Source organism: Anomaloglossus baeobatrachus, chromosome 12, assembly GCF_048569485.1.
Source record: "Anomaloglossus baeobatrachus isolate aAnoBae1 chromosome 12, aAnoBae1.hap1, whole genome shotgun sequence".
Lineage (NCBI taxonomy): Eukaryota > Metazoa > Chordata > Amphibia > Anura > Aromobatidae > Anomaloglossus > Anomaloglossus baeobatrachus.
This window is the reverse complement of record NC_134364.1, coordinates 117,704,730-117,721,331: the sequence shown is the minus strand read 5'-3', so window position 1 is coordinate 117,721,331 and position 16,602 is coordinate 117,704,730. Positions and strand designations below refer to the sequence as shown.

Genomic DNA, 16,602 nt, shown 5'->3' with positions numbered 1-16,602 from the left:
GGTCTCCCCATCTGCTAGTATGTTGGCCTTTATGCCATCATGAAATATGCTCTGTTGGGAGTTTGGACCGTAAACATTGTAGATACTTAATTTACCCGCTGGACTAATGATTGTTAAATGCTGCCACCGTCCCTGGTCGTCTGCCTCGTGTGTCACTACTTCATGGCTGAGCTGTTTATGTATTAGAATCATTGTCCCCGCTTTCCTACCTTGTGCCTCTGCCCCATATACAGTACCCACCCAGTATTTCTTCATGCGAAAAAAGTCCTCCTTCCTCAGATGCGTTTCCTGTAATAATGCAATATCTGTTTTTAGTCTTTTCAGATGTCTTAGTATCATTGCTCGTTTGTTAGGAGATCTCAAGCCTTTCACATTCCATGTAGTTATTTGTACCATATTTGCCTTTGTATTTTGCTCTTACTACTTCCTCCCCTGTGGGCCCTGAACTCACAAGAGACGAGACAATTATTACCAGGTATAGAATTTGCCCCCCAGGCTTGATATATCTTTTCCCCACCTTGTAGGTATAACAAATATAACAATAAACAATTAACTGTAGAACACGTTTTCCCTTCTGGGAAATTTTTGGCTCTTTTTGCCATGCTGATGACTTCCCCTTTTCCTAGCCAAACTGTTAAGCTCCCTAGTCACCCCCCTTAGAGTATAGTTCTAGCCCCGGATTCATATGAGACACATGAACGAGCCTTAAATAATGTCAAAAATAGTACAGTATGACAAAAACTCTATAAGGACTTCAAGTCCAAATTAGCTCTATTTTCTGGTGGTCGTCCCAGCACTCAGAGCAGACAGATCCACTTCATTTACGCCTGGAAGTCATTCCTGGACAAAGGCGAGTGAAAGTAAGAATGAAAGTGAATCTGGAAGTGGAACTGAAAGTAAGCGTGAGACTGAATATGCGAAAGAAAAAGAGTGAGACAGAGCGCGTGAGGTACTGAAAGTGAGCGTGAGACTGAAAATGAAACTGAGTATGAGAGTGAGTGTGAAACTGGAAGTAAGCATGAAACTGAAAATGAGACTGAATATGTGAGGGAGGGAAAAAAAAAAAAAAAAAAAAGTGTGGGACTGAGGGTGAGTGTGAGACTGAACGTTAGGAGTAAGACTGAAAGTGGAACTGATAGCAAGCGTGAAAGCAAAACTGGACATGAGAGAGTGAAATCAAGAGAGTGAGAGAGTGCGAGAACAGGACCAGCAATATCTAGTTCAGTTCAGTTGTCATGGACCATTTCCAACAATTAGTCTCTGTGTTCCGAGCGAGGATTATTTGGTTGTTTTGGGCTCAATCTCCTTTCCTCTCTACTCTCCACCCGCGATTGCTCCTCAAAGCTTCTCGAGTCTTTCCCTGGGCCTCTTGGAGATCCTCCTCTGCTGGTCCCTTCTCCATTGTTTCCTCTTTTTTGTCCATCAGCCTGATTCTTATCCTGTTCTGCCATGAGAGTACGCTCTGCTTCTTTAAAGTCTTTGTAATATGCAAACGAACCATTACTATTTCTGACTTTCAGTGTGGCAGGGTATAGCAGTTGGCACTTGACTTTTTTGTTATACAGGAATGAACATACTTTGCTGAATTCTTTTCTCTTTCTGGAGACTTCTGCTGAATAATCGCCGAAAATTAGCAGTCTGTTGCCTTGGTAATGCAATGGTCGCTGTCTGTCTCTAAAGGCCCTCAGTATTTCCTCTTTATGTTTATAATCAAGATATTTGACTATCACTTGTCTAGCCCTCAGCGGGGCTTTCTTGTTTGGGTTTGGATCCTCTCCCCTATTCGCTTCTTGTCTTAGTGGTCCCACTCTGTGCGCTCTTTCCACTCTGAATTTAGCCTTAATGCCCAGGGCCTGAGGTAACTCGTGTTCACATATGCTATCCAGCTGTCCCAAAGATACCGATTCTGGCAGCCCCACAATGCGCAAATTATTTCGCCTCGATCGGTTCTCTAAGTCTTCCGCTTTATCTCTCAAATAATCGATTGATTTCACTAGAGCTGCTATTTGCTCTTGCATAGCCATTATTTTCTCCTCTGAGTCAGATATTCTCTGCTCTGTTTCTGCCAGTCTAGATGCATGTCCACTAATCTGCTTTTGCATAGCTGCTAGGGATGTTTGTAGGGCTGTTTCAATGGCCACTTTAATCTCTTTTGACAGATGTGATGTCACTTCGGCAGCCAATTTTTTATAATCAACATTGAGCTCTTGTGCATGCTTGTCTTGGCCTGCAGGTGGTGCTGGTTTCTTAGTTCTCTTATTCTGTGCTGGGGATTTTCCACCCTCCCCCATTTGTTTACAGTATTTAGATAATGGTGTGGCTGGCAGTTTCTTGTTTGCTTTAGAAGGAGTGTTACTGTTTCTGACATGCAGCTTCTGCTGACGTTGATCAAGATTAGACACCTTATACTGCGTGTCTAAGTGATCAGTCCGGTCTCCTGCGTCTCTGAGCCCTCTTTGCTTGCTGCACTCCTCCTCCTCCTCCTCTCTTTCTTGTTCCTCCATGTCCCCTTCCTCTATCCATTGTGTTTCTCCCTCTGCAATCCCCTGCAGCGATTTCTCTCCTGCTCCATCCTCCCCCGACCCCCCCCCCCCCGCTCTCATCTCCTTCACTTCTCCCTCTCCTGGCTTCCATTACCACATCTTGCACTGGGGACTCTGGCTCCTCCTCCATCAGGCTTGTTGGTGCCATGACAGTCTCCTCTTCTCCCCGCCGGCAGTCAGAATCTCCATTCCTGCAGGTCCCCTCACCACCACCAGCACTCCTCAGTAAGTAACGCTCCATAGCTGTGTGCTTCCTGCTACCAGACGTGCTGCTCTCTGCTCGCTCACTTGCCCGGGTATGCTGTTTATCGTCGGTTTCTCAGAGGGGTGTCGGGAGCTTCTCCTCTATGCTGCCTCCTCAGCCAGGACCGGAACAGGAAGTCTTAAATATTTTTTCAGCTTACTGATGTATGATAGAAGAAACTGAACTGTATTCACGTGTTTAACTAATTAACAAACATTTATTAATGAAAAGCAATTACACAAAAATAAATAACACAGAAAGCAAAAACAACACAGGAAAAATCCAATGTGGAAAAACCATTTACAAAAAAACAGGAACTTTTTAGTCATTTAAAAGGGAATCTGTCAGCAGATTTTTAGTACTCCATGAGATCAGAATGATGCCGGGGCTAAAACCATTATTCCAGTATCACTTACTAGACTGCGGTGTTGTTTGTTTTATCAGCAGGAGATTATCACTGGGTGTCTCTTGCCATGCAGTCATCCTGCGCTGCATTACCACGCCCCCACTACTGATTGGCAGTTTTCTGGCCAATCAGTGGTGTGGGCGGGGTTTTACAGATCTCAGCATCCTGAGAACGTCTAGAGCTACAGCAGGAAAAAAAAAAAAAGTGATTCTTATCAAGCAGCCCGGTAAGTGATACTTTGCTGGAATCAGGCTCCCTTGCCCTATTAGGATGTGCTCAGATTACATAGCAAAAACTTGGTGACAGATTCCCTTTAAAAACATTTTATTTATTTTTTTTGTTATACTGGTCTAATCTTCACAAGCCCAGCCATTTTTCTGTGGACTTAAGGGATGATTGAAACCGCTCCAGATCGCTCTGAAAAGCTTCCTGCTCCTGGAGAAACAGATTCCGTCTTTCCTCTGCCTCATTCCACTTCACCTTTATTGTCTGGAGGAAGAAAGTATTTCAATGTTTGCAAGTGAACAACATCACATCATTAATGAACCTGTCTGGACAAAAAAAACAACGAAAAAAAACCAAAAACCCACAAACAAACAGAAGAATAGAGAAGGAAGGGCAGGAGCACCGAAGGCAGCCTGAACAGAGAAGGAGGGGCAGGAGCACCGAAGGCAGCCTGAACAGAGAAGGAAGGGCAGGAGCACCGAAGACAGCCTGAACAGAGAAGGAAGGGCAGGAGCACCGAAGGCAGCCTGAACAGAGAAGGAAGGGCAGGAGCACCGAAGGCAGCCTGAACAGAGAAGGAAGGGCAGGAGCACCGAAGACAGCCTGAACAGAGAAGGAAGGGCAGGAGCACCGAAGGCAGCCTGAACAGAGAAGGAAGGGCAGGAGCACCGAAGGCAGCCTGAACAGAGAAGGAAGGGCAGGAGCACCGAAGACAGCCTGAACAGAGAAGGAAGGGCAGGAGCACCGAAGGCAGCCTGAACAGAGAAGGAAGGGCAGGAGCACCAAAGGCAGCCTGAACAGAGAAGGAAGGGCAGGAGCACCGAAGACAGCCTGAACAGAGAAGGAAGGGCAGGAGCACCGAAGACAGCCTGAACAGAGAAGGAAGGGCAGGAGCACCGAAGGCAGCCTGAACAGAGAAGGAAGGGCAGGAGCACCGAAGGCAGCCTGAACAGAGAAGGAAGGGCAGGAGCACCGAAGACAGCCTGAACAGAGAAGGAAGGGCAGGAGCACCGAAGGCAGCCTGAACAGAGAAGGAAGGACAGGAGCACCGAAGACAGCCTGAACAGAGAAGGAAGGACAGGAGCACCAAAGGCAGCCTGAACAGAGAAGGAAGGGAAGGAGCACCGAAGGCAGCCTGAACAGAGAAGGAAGGGCAGGAGCACCGAAGGCAGCCTGAACAGAGAAGGAAGGGCAGGAGGACAGGAGGCAGCCTGAACAGAGAAGGAAGGGCAGGAGCACCGAAGACAGCCTGAACAGAGAAGGAAGGGCAGGAGCACCGAAGTCAGCCTGAACAGAGAAGGAAGGGCAGGAGCACCGAAGGCAGCCTGAACAGAGAAGGAAGGGAAGGAGCACCGAAGGCAGCCTGAACAGAGAAGGAAGGGCAGGAGGACAGGAGGCAGCCTGAACAGAAGGAAGGACAGGAGCACCGAAGGCAGCCTGAACAGAGAAGGAAGGGCAGGAGCACCGAAGGCAGCCTGAACAGAGAAGGAAGGGCAGGAGGACAGGAGGCAGCCTGAACAGAGAAGGAAGGGCAGGAGCACAGGAGGCAGCCTGAACAGAGAAGGAAGGGCAGGAGCACAGGAGGCAGCCTGAACAGAGAAGGAAGGGCAGGAGCACAGGAGGCAGCCTGAACAGAGAAGGAAGGGCAGGAGCACCGAAGGCAGCCTGAACAGAGAAGGAAGGACAGGAGGCAGGACAGGAGGCAGCCTGAACAGAAGGAAGGACAGGAGGCAGCCTTAACAGAAGGAAGGACAGGAGGCAGCCTGAACAGAAGGAAGGACAGGAGGCAGCCTGAACAGAAGGAAGGACAGGAGGCAGCCTGAACAGAGAAGGAAGGGCAGGAGGACAGGACAGGAGCACAGGAGGCAGCCTGAACAGAAGGAAGGGCAGGAGGACAGGACAGGAGCACAGGAGGCAGCCTGAACAGAAGGAAGGACAGGAGGCAGCCTGAACAGAAGGAAGGACAGGAGGCAGCCTGAACAGAAGGAAAAACAGGAGGCAGCCTGAACAGAAGGAAGGACAGGAGGCAGCCTGAACAGAAGGAAGGACAGGAGGCAGCCTGAACAGAAGGAAGGACAGGAGGCAGCCTGAACAGAAGGAAGGACAGGAGGCAGCCTGAACAGAAGGAAGGACAGGAGGCAGCCTGAACAGAAGGAAGGACAGGAGGCAGCCTGAACAGAAGGAAGGACAGGAGCACCGAAGGCAGCCTGAACAGAGAAGGAAGGACAGGAGCACCGAAGGCAGCCTGAACAGAGAAGGAAGGGCAGGAGCACCGAAGGCAGCCTGAACAGAGAAGGAAGGGCAGGAGCACAGGAGGCAGCCTGAACAGAGAAGGAAGGGCAGGAGCACCGAAGGCAGCCTGAACAGAGAAGGAAGGACAGGAGGCAGGACAGGAGGCAGCCTGAACAGAAGGAAGGACAGGAGGCAGCCTTAACAGAAGGAAGGACAGGAGGCAGCCTGAACAGAAGGAAGGACAGGAGGCAGCCTGAACAGAAGGAAGGACAGGAGGCAGCCTGAACAGAAGGAAGGACAGGAGGCACCCTGAACAGAAGGAAGGACAGGAGGCAGCCTGAACAGAGAAGGAAGGGCAGGAGGACAGGACAGGAGCACAGGAGGCAGCCTGAACAGAAGGAAGGGCAGGAGGACAGGACAGGAGCACAGGAGGCAGTCTGAACAGAGAAGGAAGGACAGGAGGCAGGACAGGAGGCAGCCTGAACAGAAGGAAGGACAGGAGGCAGCCTTAACAGAAGGAAGGACAGGAGGCAGCCTGAACAGAAGGAAGGACAGGAGGCAGCCTGAACAGAAGGAAGGACAGGAGGCAGCCTGAACAGAAGGAAGGACAGGAGGCAGCCTGAACAGAAGGAAGGACAGGAGGCAGCCTGAACAGAAGGAAGGACAGGAGGCAGCCTGAACAGAAGGAAGGACAGGAGGCAGCCTGAACAGAAGGAAGGACAGGAGGCAGCCTGAACAGAAGGAAGGACAGGAGGCAGCCTGAACAGAAGGAAGGACAGGAGGCAGCCTGAACAGAAGGAAGGACAGGAGCACCGAAGGCAGCCTGAACAGAAGGAAGGACAGGAGGCAGCCTGAACAGAAGGAAAAACAGGAGGCAGCCTGAACAGAAGGAAGGACAGGAGGCAGCCTGAACAGAAGGAAGGACAGGAGGCAGCCTGAACAGAAGGAAGGACAGGAGGCAGCCTGAACAGAAGGAAGGACAGGAGCACCGAAGGCAGCCTGAACAGAAGGAAGGACAGGAGGCAGCCTGAACAGAAGGAAAAACAGGAGGCAGCCTGAACAGAAGGAAGGACAGGAGGCAGCCTGAACAGAAGGAAGGACAGGAGCACCGAAGGCAGCCTGAACAGAAGGAAGGACAGGAGGCAGCCTGAACAGAAGGAAGGACAGGAGCACCGAAGGCAGCCTGAACAGAGAAGGAAGGACAGGAGCACCGAAGGCAGCCTGAACAGAGAAGGAAGGGCAGGAGCACCGAAGGCAGCCTGAACAGAGAAGGAAGGGCAGGAGCACAGGAGGCAGCCTGAACAGAGAAGGAAGGGCAGGAGCACAGGAGGCAGCCTGAACAGAGAAGGAAGGGCAGGAGCACAGGAGGCAGCCTGAACAGAAGGAAGGACAGGAGGCAGCCTGAACAGAAGGAAGGACAGGAGGCAGCCTGAACAGAAGGAAGGACAGGAGGCAGCCTGAACAGAAGGAAGGACAGGAGGCAGCCTGAACAGAAGGAAGGACAGGAGGCAGCCTGAACAGAAGGAAGGACAGGAGGCAGCCTGAACAGAAGGAAGGACAGGAGGCAGCCTGAACAGAAGGAAGGACAGGAGGCAGCCTGAACAGAAGGAAGGACAGGAGGCAGCCTGAACAGAAGGAAGGACAGGAGGCAGCCTGAACAGAAGGAAGGACAGGAGGCAGCCTGAACAGAAGGAAGGACAGGAGGCAGCCTGAACAGAAGGAAGGACAGGAGGCAGCCTGAACAGAAGGAAGGACAGGAGGCAGCCTGAACAGAAGGAAGGACAGGAGGCAGCCTGAACAGAAGGAAGGACAGGAGCACCGAAGGCAGCCTGAACAGAGAAGGAAGGACAGGAGCGCCGGAGGCAGCCTGAACAGAGAAGGAAGGACAGGAGCACCGGAGGCAGCCTGAACAGAGAAGGAAGGGCAGGAGCACCGAAGGCAGCCTGAACAGAGAAGGAAGGGCAGGAGCACCGGAGGCAGCCTGAACAGAGAAGGAAGGGCAGGAGCACCGAAGGCAGCCTGAACAGAGAAGGAAGGGCAGGAGCACAGGAGGCAGCCTGAACAGAAGGAAGGACAGGAGGCAGCCTGAACAGAAGGAAGGACAGGAGGCAGCCTGAACAGAAGGAAGGACAGGAGGCAGCCTGAACAGAAGGAAGGACAGGAGGCAGCCTGAACAGAAGGAAGGACAGGAGGCAGCCTGAACAGAAGGAAGGACAGGAGGCAGCCTGAACAGAAGGAAGGACAGGAGCACCGAAGGCAGCCTGAACAGAGAAGGAAGGACAGGAGCACCGGAGGCAGCCTGAACAGAGAAGGAAGGACAGGAGCACCGGAGGCAGCCTGAACAGAGAAGGAAGGACAGGAGCACCGGAGGCAGCCTGAACAGAAGGAAGGAAGGACAGGAGCACCGGAGGCAGCCTGAACAGAAGGAAGGAAGGACAGGAGCACCGAAGGCAGCCTGAACAGAAGGAAGAAGGACAGGAGCACAGGAGGCAACCTGAACAGAAGGAAGAAGGACAGGAGCAGAGGAGGCAGCCTGAACAGAAGGAAGGACAGGAGCACAGGAGGCAGCCTGAACAGAAGGAAGAAGGACAGGAGCACAGGAGGTAGCCTGAACAGAAGGAAGAAGGACAGGAGCACAGGAGGCAGCCTGAACAGAAGGAAGAAGGACAGGAGCACAGGAGGCAGCCTGAACAGAAGGAAGAAGGACAGGAGCACAGGAGGCAGCCTGAACAGAAGGAAGAAGGACAGGAGCACAGGAGGCAGCCTGAACAAAAGGAAGAAGGACAGGAGCACAGGAGGCAGCCTGAACAAAAGGAAGAAGGACAGGAGCACAGGAGGCAGCCTGAACAAAAGGAAGAAGGACAGGAGCACAGGAGGCAGCCTGAACAGAAGGAAGAAGGACAGGAGCACAGGAGGCAGCCTGAACGGAAGGAAGAAGGACAGGAGCACAGGAGGCAGCCTGAACGGAAGGAAGAAGGACAGGAGCACAGGAGGCAGCCTGAACAGAAGGAAGAAGGACAGGAGCACAGGAGGCAGCCTGAACAGAAGGAAGAAGGACAGGAGCACAGGAGGCAGCCTGAACAGAAGGAAGAAGGACAGGAGCACAGGAGGCAGCCTGAACAGAAGGAAGGACAGGAGCACAGGAACCAGCCTGAACAGAAGGAAGGACAGGAGCACAGGAGGCAGCCTGAACAGAAGGAAGGACAGGAGCACAGGAGGCAGCCTGAACAGAAGGAAGGACAGGAGCATAGGAGGCAGCAAGAACGGAGAAGTTGCAAAATTCTTTCACAGATACTATATACTCCAGTCCAACCCCCCGGAGTGATTTATGTATACCTGAAATTTGTGTGCGTGTAGATATTGCCACATTTTAGCAAATGTGAGGCACCTTTTTGTCCTACAAAGTTAGACTTTGCACAAAATTCTTGAATAGCGTATGATATTTTTTAAGAATTTGAAACTAGAGTTGAGCGAGTACCTAACTATTCGTACTTGCTATATACCTAACGAGTGCTAATACTTGCGTATTTGTTCTGAGTAGCGTGCACAATGCAAGTCACTGGGGAAAACTCACAAAGTAACGAGTAAGGTTGCGTACACACATCAGTTTTTGGCCATCAGGCGCAATCCAGCAGAATCCTGTTGACGCTGGATGCGTTTTTCCCCCCATAGACTTCTATTAGCGCCGTGTGTCCTTGCGTTCCATCCGGCTTTCATCGTATCCGGAAAAATTTGCTTGTCTGGCGGCCGGATGGAACGTTGAGGTGAACGTTTTTGTGTCCGGCAAAGAAGGGAATTTTGTTACTTACCGTAAATTCCTTTTCTTCTAGCTCTTATTGGGAGACCCAGACAATTGGGTGTATAGCTACTGCCTCCGGAGGCCACACAAAGTATTACACTAAAAAGTGTAAGGCCCCTCCCCTTCTGGCTATACACCCCCCGTGGAATCACGGGTTCTCCAGTTTTAGTGCCAAAGCAAGAAGGAGGAAAGCCAATAACTGGTTTAAACAAATTAACTCCGAATAACATCGGAGAACTGACAAACCGTTCAACATGAACAACATGTGTACCCGCAAACAAAACCAAAAATCCCGAAGGACAACAGGGCGGGTGCTGGGTCTCCCAATAAGAGCTAGAAGAAAAGGAATTTACGGTAAGTAACAAAATTCCCTTCTTCTTCAGCGCTCTATTGGGAGACCCAGACAATTGGGACGTTCAAAAGCTGTCCCTGGGTGGGTAAAGAAAAACCTCTTGTCAGAGCTGCAAGACAGCGCCCCCCTACTGGGAAGCCACCGCCGCCTGCAGGACTCTTCTACCTAGGCTGGCATCCGCCGAAGCATAGGTATGCACCTGATAATGTTTGGTGAAAGTGTGCAGACTGGACCAGGTAGCTGCCTGGCACACCTGTTGAGCCGTAGCCTGGTGGCGTAATGCCCAGGACGCACCCACGGCTCTGGTTGAATGGGCCTTCAGCCCTGATGGAACCGGAAGTCCAGCCGAACGGTAGGCTTCCAGAATTGGTTCTTTGATCCATCGAGCCAGGGTGGCTTTAGAAGCCTGCAATCCCTTGCGCGGACCAGCAACAAGGACAAAAAGTGCCTCGGAGCGGCGCAAGGGCGCCGTGCGGGAGATGTAGATTCTGATTGCTCTGACCAGATCTAACAAATGCAAATCCTTTTCATACCGGTAAACCGGATGAGGACAGAAAGAAGGTAAGCAAATGTCCTGATTTAGATGGAAATCAGATACTACTTTAGGAAGAAATTCTGGAGTGGGGCGCAAAACCACCTTGTCCTGGTGGACCACCAGGAAAGGAGCCTTGGATGACAGTGCTGCCAGCTCAGACACTCTCCGAAGAGACGTGATCGCCACTAGAAACACCACTTTCTGTGACAGGCGAGAAAAGGAAACCTCTTTCAAAGGCTCGAAAGGCGGCTTCTGTAGAGCAACTAGTACCCTATTCAGATCCCATGGATCTAACGGCCGCCTGTACGGGGGTACAATATGACAAACCCCCTGTAGAAACGTGCGCACCTTAGACAGACGCGCCAGATGCTTCTGAAAAAACACTGATAGTGCCGAGACTTGCCCTTTAAGTGAGCCAAGCGACAAGCCTTTTTCTAACCCCGATTGTAGGAAGGAAAGAAGAGTAGGCAATGCAAATGGCCAGGGAGACACTCCCTGAGCAGAGCACCATGATAAGAAAATCTTCCACGTCCTGTGGTAGATCTTGGCAGACGTGGGCTTCCTAGCCTGCCTCATGGTAGCAACAACTCCTTGAGACAATCCTGCACACGCTAGGATCCAGGATTCAATGGCCACACAGTCAGGTTCAGGGCAGCAGAATTCTGATGGAAAAACGGCCCTTGGGACAGTAAGTCTGGCCGGTCTGGAAGTGACCACGGTCGGCCGACCGTGAGATGCCACAGATCCGGGTACCACGATCTCCTCGGCCAGTCTGGGGCGACGAGTATGACGCGGGTGCAATCGGATCTGATCTTGCGCAACACTCTGGGCAAGAGTGCCAGAGGCGGGAATACATATGGGAGTCGGAACTGCGACCAATCTTGGACCAAGGCGTCTGCCGCCAGAGCCCTTTGATCGCGCGACCGCGCCATGAATGCCGGGACCTTGTGGTTGTGCCGAGACGCCATGAGGTCGACGTCCGGCACCCCCCACCGGCGACAGATTTCCTGAAACACGTCCGGGTGAAGGGACCATTCCCCTGCGTCTATCCCTTGGCGACTGAGGAAGTCTGCTTCCCAGTTTTCTACGCCCGGGATGTGTACCGCGGATATGGTGGATGCTGTGTCCTCCACCCACGTCAGAATCCGCCTGACTTCCTGGAAGGCTTGCCGACTGCGCGTCCCTCCTTGGTGGTTGATGTATGCCACCGCTGTGGAGTTGTCCGACTGGATTCGGATCTGCCTTCCTTCCAGCCACTGCTGGAAGGCTAGAAGTGCCAGATACACTGCTCTGATCTCCAGAACATTGATCTGCAGGGTGGACTCTTGCTGAGTCCACGTCCCCTGAGCCCTGTGGTGGAGAAAGACTGCTCCCCACCCTGACAGACTCGCGTCTGTCGTGACCACTGCCCAGGATGGAGGTAGGAAGGATCTTCCCTGTGACAATGAGTTGGGCAGAAGCCACCATTGCAGAGAGTCCTTGGCCGCCTGAGAAAGGGAGACTTCTCTGTCCAGGGATGTCGACTTCCCGTCCCATTGGCGAAGAATGTCCCATTGAAGAGGACGCAGATGAAACTGCGCAAAGGGAACTGCTTCCATGGCTGCCACCATCTTCCCTAGGAAGTGCATGAGGCGCCTCAAGGAGTGCGACTGGCCCTGAAGAAGCGACCGCACCCCTATCTGTAGTGACCTCTGCTTGGTCAGCGGAAGCTTCACTATCGCTGATAGAGTATGGAACTCCATGCCAAGAAACGTTAGAGACTGAGTTGGTGACAGATTTGACTTTGCAAAGTTGATGATCCACCCGAAAGACTGGAGAGTCTCCAGCGTAACATTCAGGCTGAGTTGGCATGCCTCCTGAGAAGGTGCCTTGACAAGTAGATCGTCCAGATAAGGGATCACGGAGTGTCCCTGGGAGTGCAAGACTGCTACCACTGCCGCCATGACTTTGGTGAAAACCCGTGGGGCTGTCGCCAGACCGAATGGCAGAGCTACGAACTGAAGATGTTCGTCTCCTATTACCAAACGTAGAAAACGTTGGTGCTCTGTAGCAATTGGTACGTGGAGATACGCATCCTTGATGTCTATTGATGCCAGAAAATCTCCTTGAGACATTGACGCAATGACAGACCGGAGGGATTCCATCCGGAACCTCCTGGCGTTCACATGCTTGTTGAGCCTTTTTAGGTCCAGAACAGGACGGAAGGAGCCGTCCTTTTTTGGAACCACAAAGAGATTGGAGTAAAACCCTCGCCCTCGTTCCTGAGGGGGGACAGGGATTACCACTCCTTCTGCTCTTAGTGAGCTCACCGCCTGCAGAAGGGCATCCGCTCGGTCGGGATGTGGGGAGGTTCTGAAGAACCGAGGTGGAGGACGGGAACTGAACTCGATTCTGTACCCGCGCGACAAAATGTCTGTCACCCACCGGTCTTTGACCAGTGACAGCCAAATGCCGCAAAAACGGGAAAGCCTGCCACCGACCGAGGATGCGGAGGGAGGCGGCTGAAAGTCATGAGGAAGCCGCTTTGGAAACAGTTCCTCCGTTTGCTTTCTTGGGTCGTGAGTGAGCCCGCCATGAATCAGAGCTCCTTTGTTCTTTCTGCGTCCCTTTGAATGAGGAAAATTGGGCCTTGCCTGAGCCTCGAAAGGGCCGAGACCTCGGCTGCCACTTTTTCTGCTGAGGTTTGTTTGATCTGGGCTGGGGTAAGGACGAGTCTTTACCCTTGGACTGTTTGATGATTTCAGCGAGCTGCTCGCCAAACAGTCTATCTCCAGATAATGGCAAGTTGGTTAAACATTTTTTGGAACTAGCGTCTGCTTTCCAGTCCTTTAACCACAATGCTCTGCGCAACACTACGGAGTTGGCGGACGCCAACGACGTACGGCTCGTAGATTCCAGAACCGCGTTGATAGCGTAGGTCGCAAACGCAGACATTTGTGAGGTTAGGGTCGACACCTTTGGCACTGCTGGCTGCATGACAGCCTCTACCTGTGCCAACCCAGCTGAAATAGCTTGGAGTGCCCACACGGCCGCGAATGCAGGGGCAAACGACGCGCCGATAGTTTCATAGATAGACTTCAACCAAAGGTCCATCTGTCTGTCGTTGGCGTCTTTAAGTGAAGCGCCATCCTCTACCGCGACTATAGATTTTGCCGCAAGCTTGGCAATAGGGGGATCCACTTTTGGACACTGGGTCCAGCGTTTGATCACGTCAGGGGAAAATGGATAACGTGTATCCCTAGCGCGTCTGGAAAAACGCTTGTATGGCTGAGCGTGGTGTTTCTGGATAGATTCTCTGAAGTCAGAGTGGTCTAAAAAGGCACTCAATTTACGCTTGGGATACAAGAAATGGAATTTCTCCTGCTGTGCAGCAGCTTCCTCTGCTGAGGGAGCTGGGGGAGAAATATCCAACGCACTATTGATGGCCGAAATAAGGTCATTGACCATAGCGTCACCATCAGGGGTATCCAAATTGAGAGTGGTCTCATGGTCCGAAACCTGACCACTTTCTTCAGTCTCATCATAGAGAGACTCATCCCTGTGAGACCCTGAACAATGTGATGATGTGGAGGGTCTGTCTAAGCGAGCTTGCTTGGGCTGGCTGGGGCCGTCATCTGAGTCAGAGCCATCAGCCTGTGATACATGAGAGCCCCTTGAAGTACAGACTCGCTCCAATTGAGGGGGACCAGGGGGCAAGGACACAGCCGTGTCCGGAGCCTGAGTAATTGGCCTGGTTTGCAAGGCCTCAAGGATTTTTGTCATAGTGACAGCCATCTGACCAGCCAAAACTGCAAAATCTGTCCCTGTTACTGGGGCAGGACTTACAGGCGTCTCTGCCTGGGTTACTACTGCCACCTCCGGCTGACGAAGCGTTACAGGCACGGAACATTGCACACAATGGTGGTCAGTGGAGCCTGCCGGTAGATCAGTCCCACAAACAGTACAGACAGTGTACACAGCCCGCGCCTTGGGACCCTTGCGTTTTGTGGAGGACATGTTGCTGTCTCCTCAGCGCAATATGGGGTCTATAGCCAAGAAGCGCCCTACAGTGCAAATATATATACAATATCTATATGGCACCAGAAGAAAGTACACAAATAGAATCACTGTGGCACAAGAGGGGCTTTCAGCCTGCTTACCGCCCGCCTCAGAGCGGGTGTGTGGCCGCCAGACGCCCTGTCTGAGTCTCCCAGAGCCTGCCTGCCTGTCCCCAGCCGGACCGCATGAATAATGGCTGCCGGCGTCCTGTGAGGAAGAGGGGCGGCTCTGGGCGTTCCTAAACGAAGAGCGGGAAAGCGTGCTCTCACTGTGCCTCGTGAGGGGGCTGGAGCATGTAAATCAAGCTCCAGCCCCCGGCGCTGGCCATTGCACAGCGTCTCTCCTCCGCCCTGATTGACAGGGCGGAGGCGGGAACGAAGCGGCGCTAGGCCGCAAAAGCCGGGAAGTAAAGTTAGGAGCGCCGCCGCCGTAAAAGCGCGGTCGGCGCTCTGTCCCCGGCGCCCTGCATGTCGCAGTTGCGCCCCGCCGCCGGAGCGGTCGGCGCTAGTTCCCAAACACATAACCCGTCACCCAGCCATAACTAAGGTGACACAACCCCATTGCTTATGTCCCCGGCGCACTATAACGCCCAGCAAGTCTGGAGCGTTCTGTGCCTGCCGGGGACACCGAGTACCTGACAGATGCAGGGCCATGTCCCTGACTGTACCAATGCTCGACATCCATCAGGTTCTTCTGGGTCTGTGGATGGAGCCCGGCCTCAGGGCTTTGTGGCCGGAAGGATCCCACTTCCACAGAGCCCTCCAGGGGGATGTGGAAGGAAAAACAGCATGTGGGGCTCCAGCCTCTGTACCAGCAATAGGTACCTCAACCTTTCAAGCACCATCTGGTGAGAAGGGAGCATGCTGGGGACACTATATGTGCCCACTTTTCTTCCATCCGAGTAGTTAGCAGCTACTGCTGACTACACACCGTGGAGCTATGCGTGGATGTATGACCTCCTTCACACACAAAGCTAAAACTGGAGAACCCGTGATTCCACGGGGGGTGTATAGCCAGAAGGGGAGGGGCCTTACACTTTTTAGTGTAATACTTTGTGTGGCCTCCGGAGGCAGTAGCTATACACCCAATTGTCTGGGTCTCCCAATAGAGCGCTGAAGAAAAAACGGATTGCGCCGGATCCGGCGCCGTACGGCGTTTTATAATGGAAGCCTATGGACGCTTGATCCAGCAAAATTCGTCATATGCCAAAATCCGGCGCCGGTTTCCGTTTTTTTAAACTGAACATGCTCAGTATCAAAACGGATCCGTCAAAAAACGGAAGAAACGGATGAAAAAAAAACCAAAACTGATGCAACGGATCTGTTTTTTTCAACAGGGTTGTGCCTGATGGTTTTTCGATTAGTTTTTTCGCCGGGTTGTGCCTGATGGCAAACAACTGGTGTGTGCACTTAACCTAACCCGAATGCTGAACTATTCATATGAGTAGCGAATAATGCGGAATTCAGGTTACTCGTTACATTGTGAGTTTTCCCCATTGACTTGCATTGTGCACGCTATTCAGAACGAATACATGAATATTAGGCCCGTTTCACACGTCATTGAAAAACACAGACGTTTTTCACTGGCGTGTAAAACACGCACATGTCCCTGCGTGTGCCGTGAATCACGGCACACATGGGTTGTCTAAGTGCAATCCGGGCTCCGTTCTCCGTGGCCCGTGATTGCACTTAGAGATTCACTCACCTGCGCCCGCTCCCGCTCTCCGTGGTGCTGATCGCTCCCGCGGTGCAGCATCCGCCGGCGCTGACCCCCGCAGCAGCTGCTTCCGGGTCGGCTGTGTCGCGCATAATGAATATGCGCGACAGTAATCAGCCGGCTTAGAAGCAGCAGGGAGAACGGGCTGCAGAGGACATCGCTGGACGCCGGGTGAGTTAAAATGTTTATTATTTTAAAAGCACGTTTTTTTCTGGCACGTGTTTCACGGACCACACCACTGCGTGGTCCGTGGAACATCAGTGATGCCAGAAAAAAATGGACATGTCTCCGTGCGGCAATCACGCACACGCGGGTACGCCGCACGGAGACACGTGCAGTGACAAATCACTGACGTGTGAGCAGACCCATTCATTACAATGTGTCTGCGTATGTCAGTGATCCTGGTACGTTTAAAAAAAAGCACAAACGTCCCAGAATCACTGACGTGTGAAAGGGGCCTAAAACAGTATTTGTGATGAGTTAAGCGAGTACGAATTGTTAGATGCTCAACT

General features: G+C 52.3%; 1 protein-coding gene across 1 annotated transcript in view; it reads right to left on the bottom strand.

Annotated features, from left to right (window-relative positions):
• Positions 1–2,990: 2,990 nt before the first annotated feature.
• Positions 2,991–16,602, bottom strand: part of KNSTRN (kinetochore localized astrin (SPAG5) binding protein) — a 24,281-nt gene continuing 10,669 nt past the window's right edge. Inside the window, exon 9 of the mRNA XM_075331199.1 lies at positions 2,991–3,682. Coding sequence (XP_075187314.1) covers positions 3,551–3,682 — 132 coding nt within the window. The 3' untranslated portion in view covers positions 2,991–3,550. The remainder of the gene's footprint in view (positions 3,683–16,602) is intronic.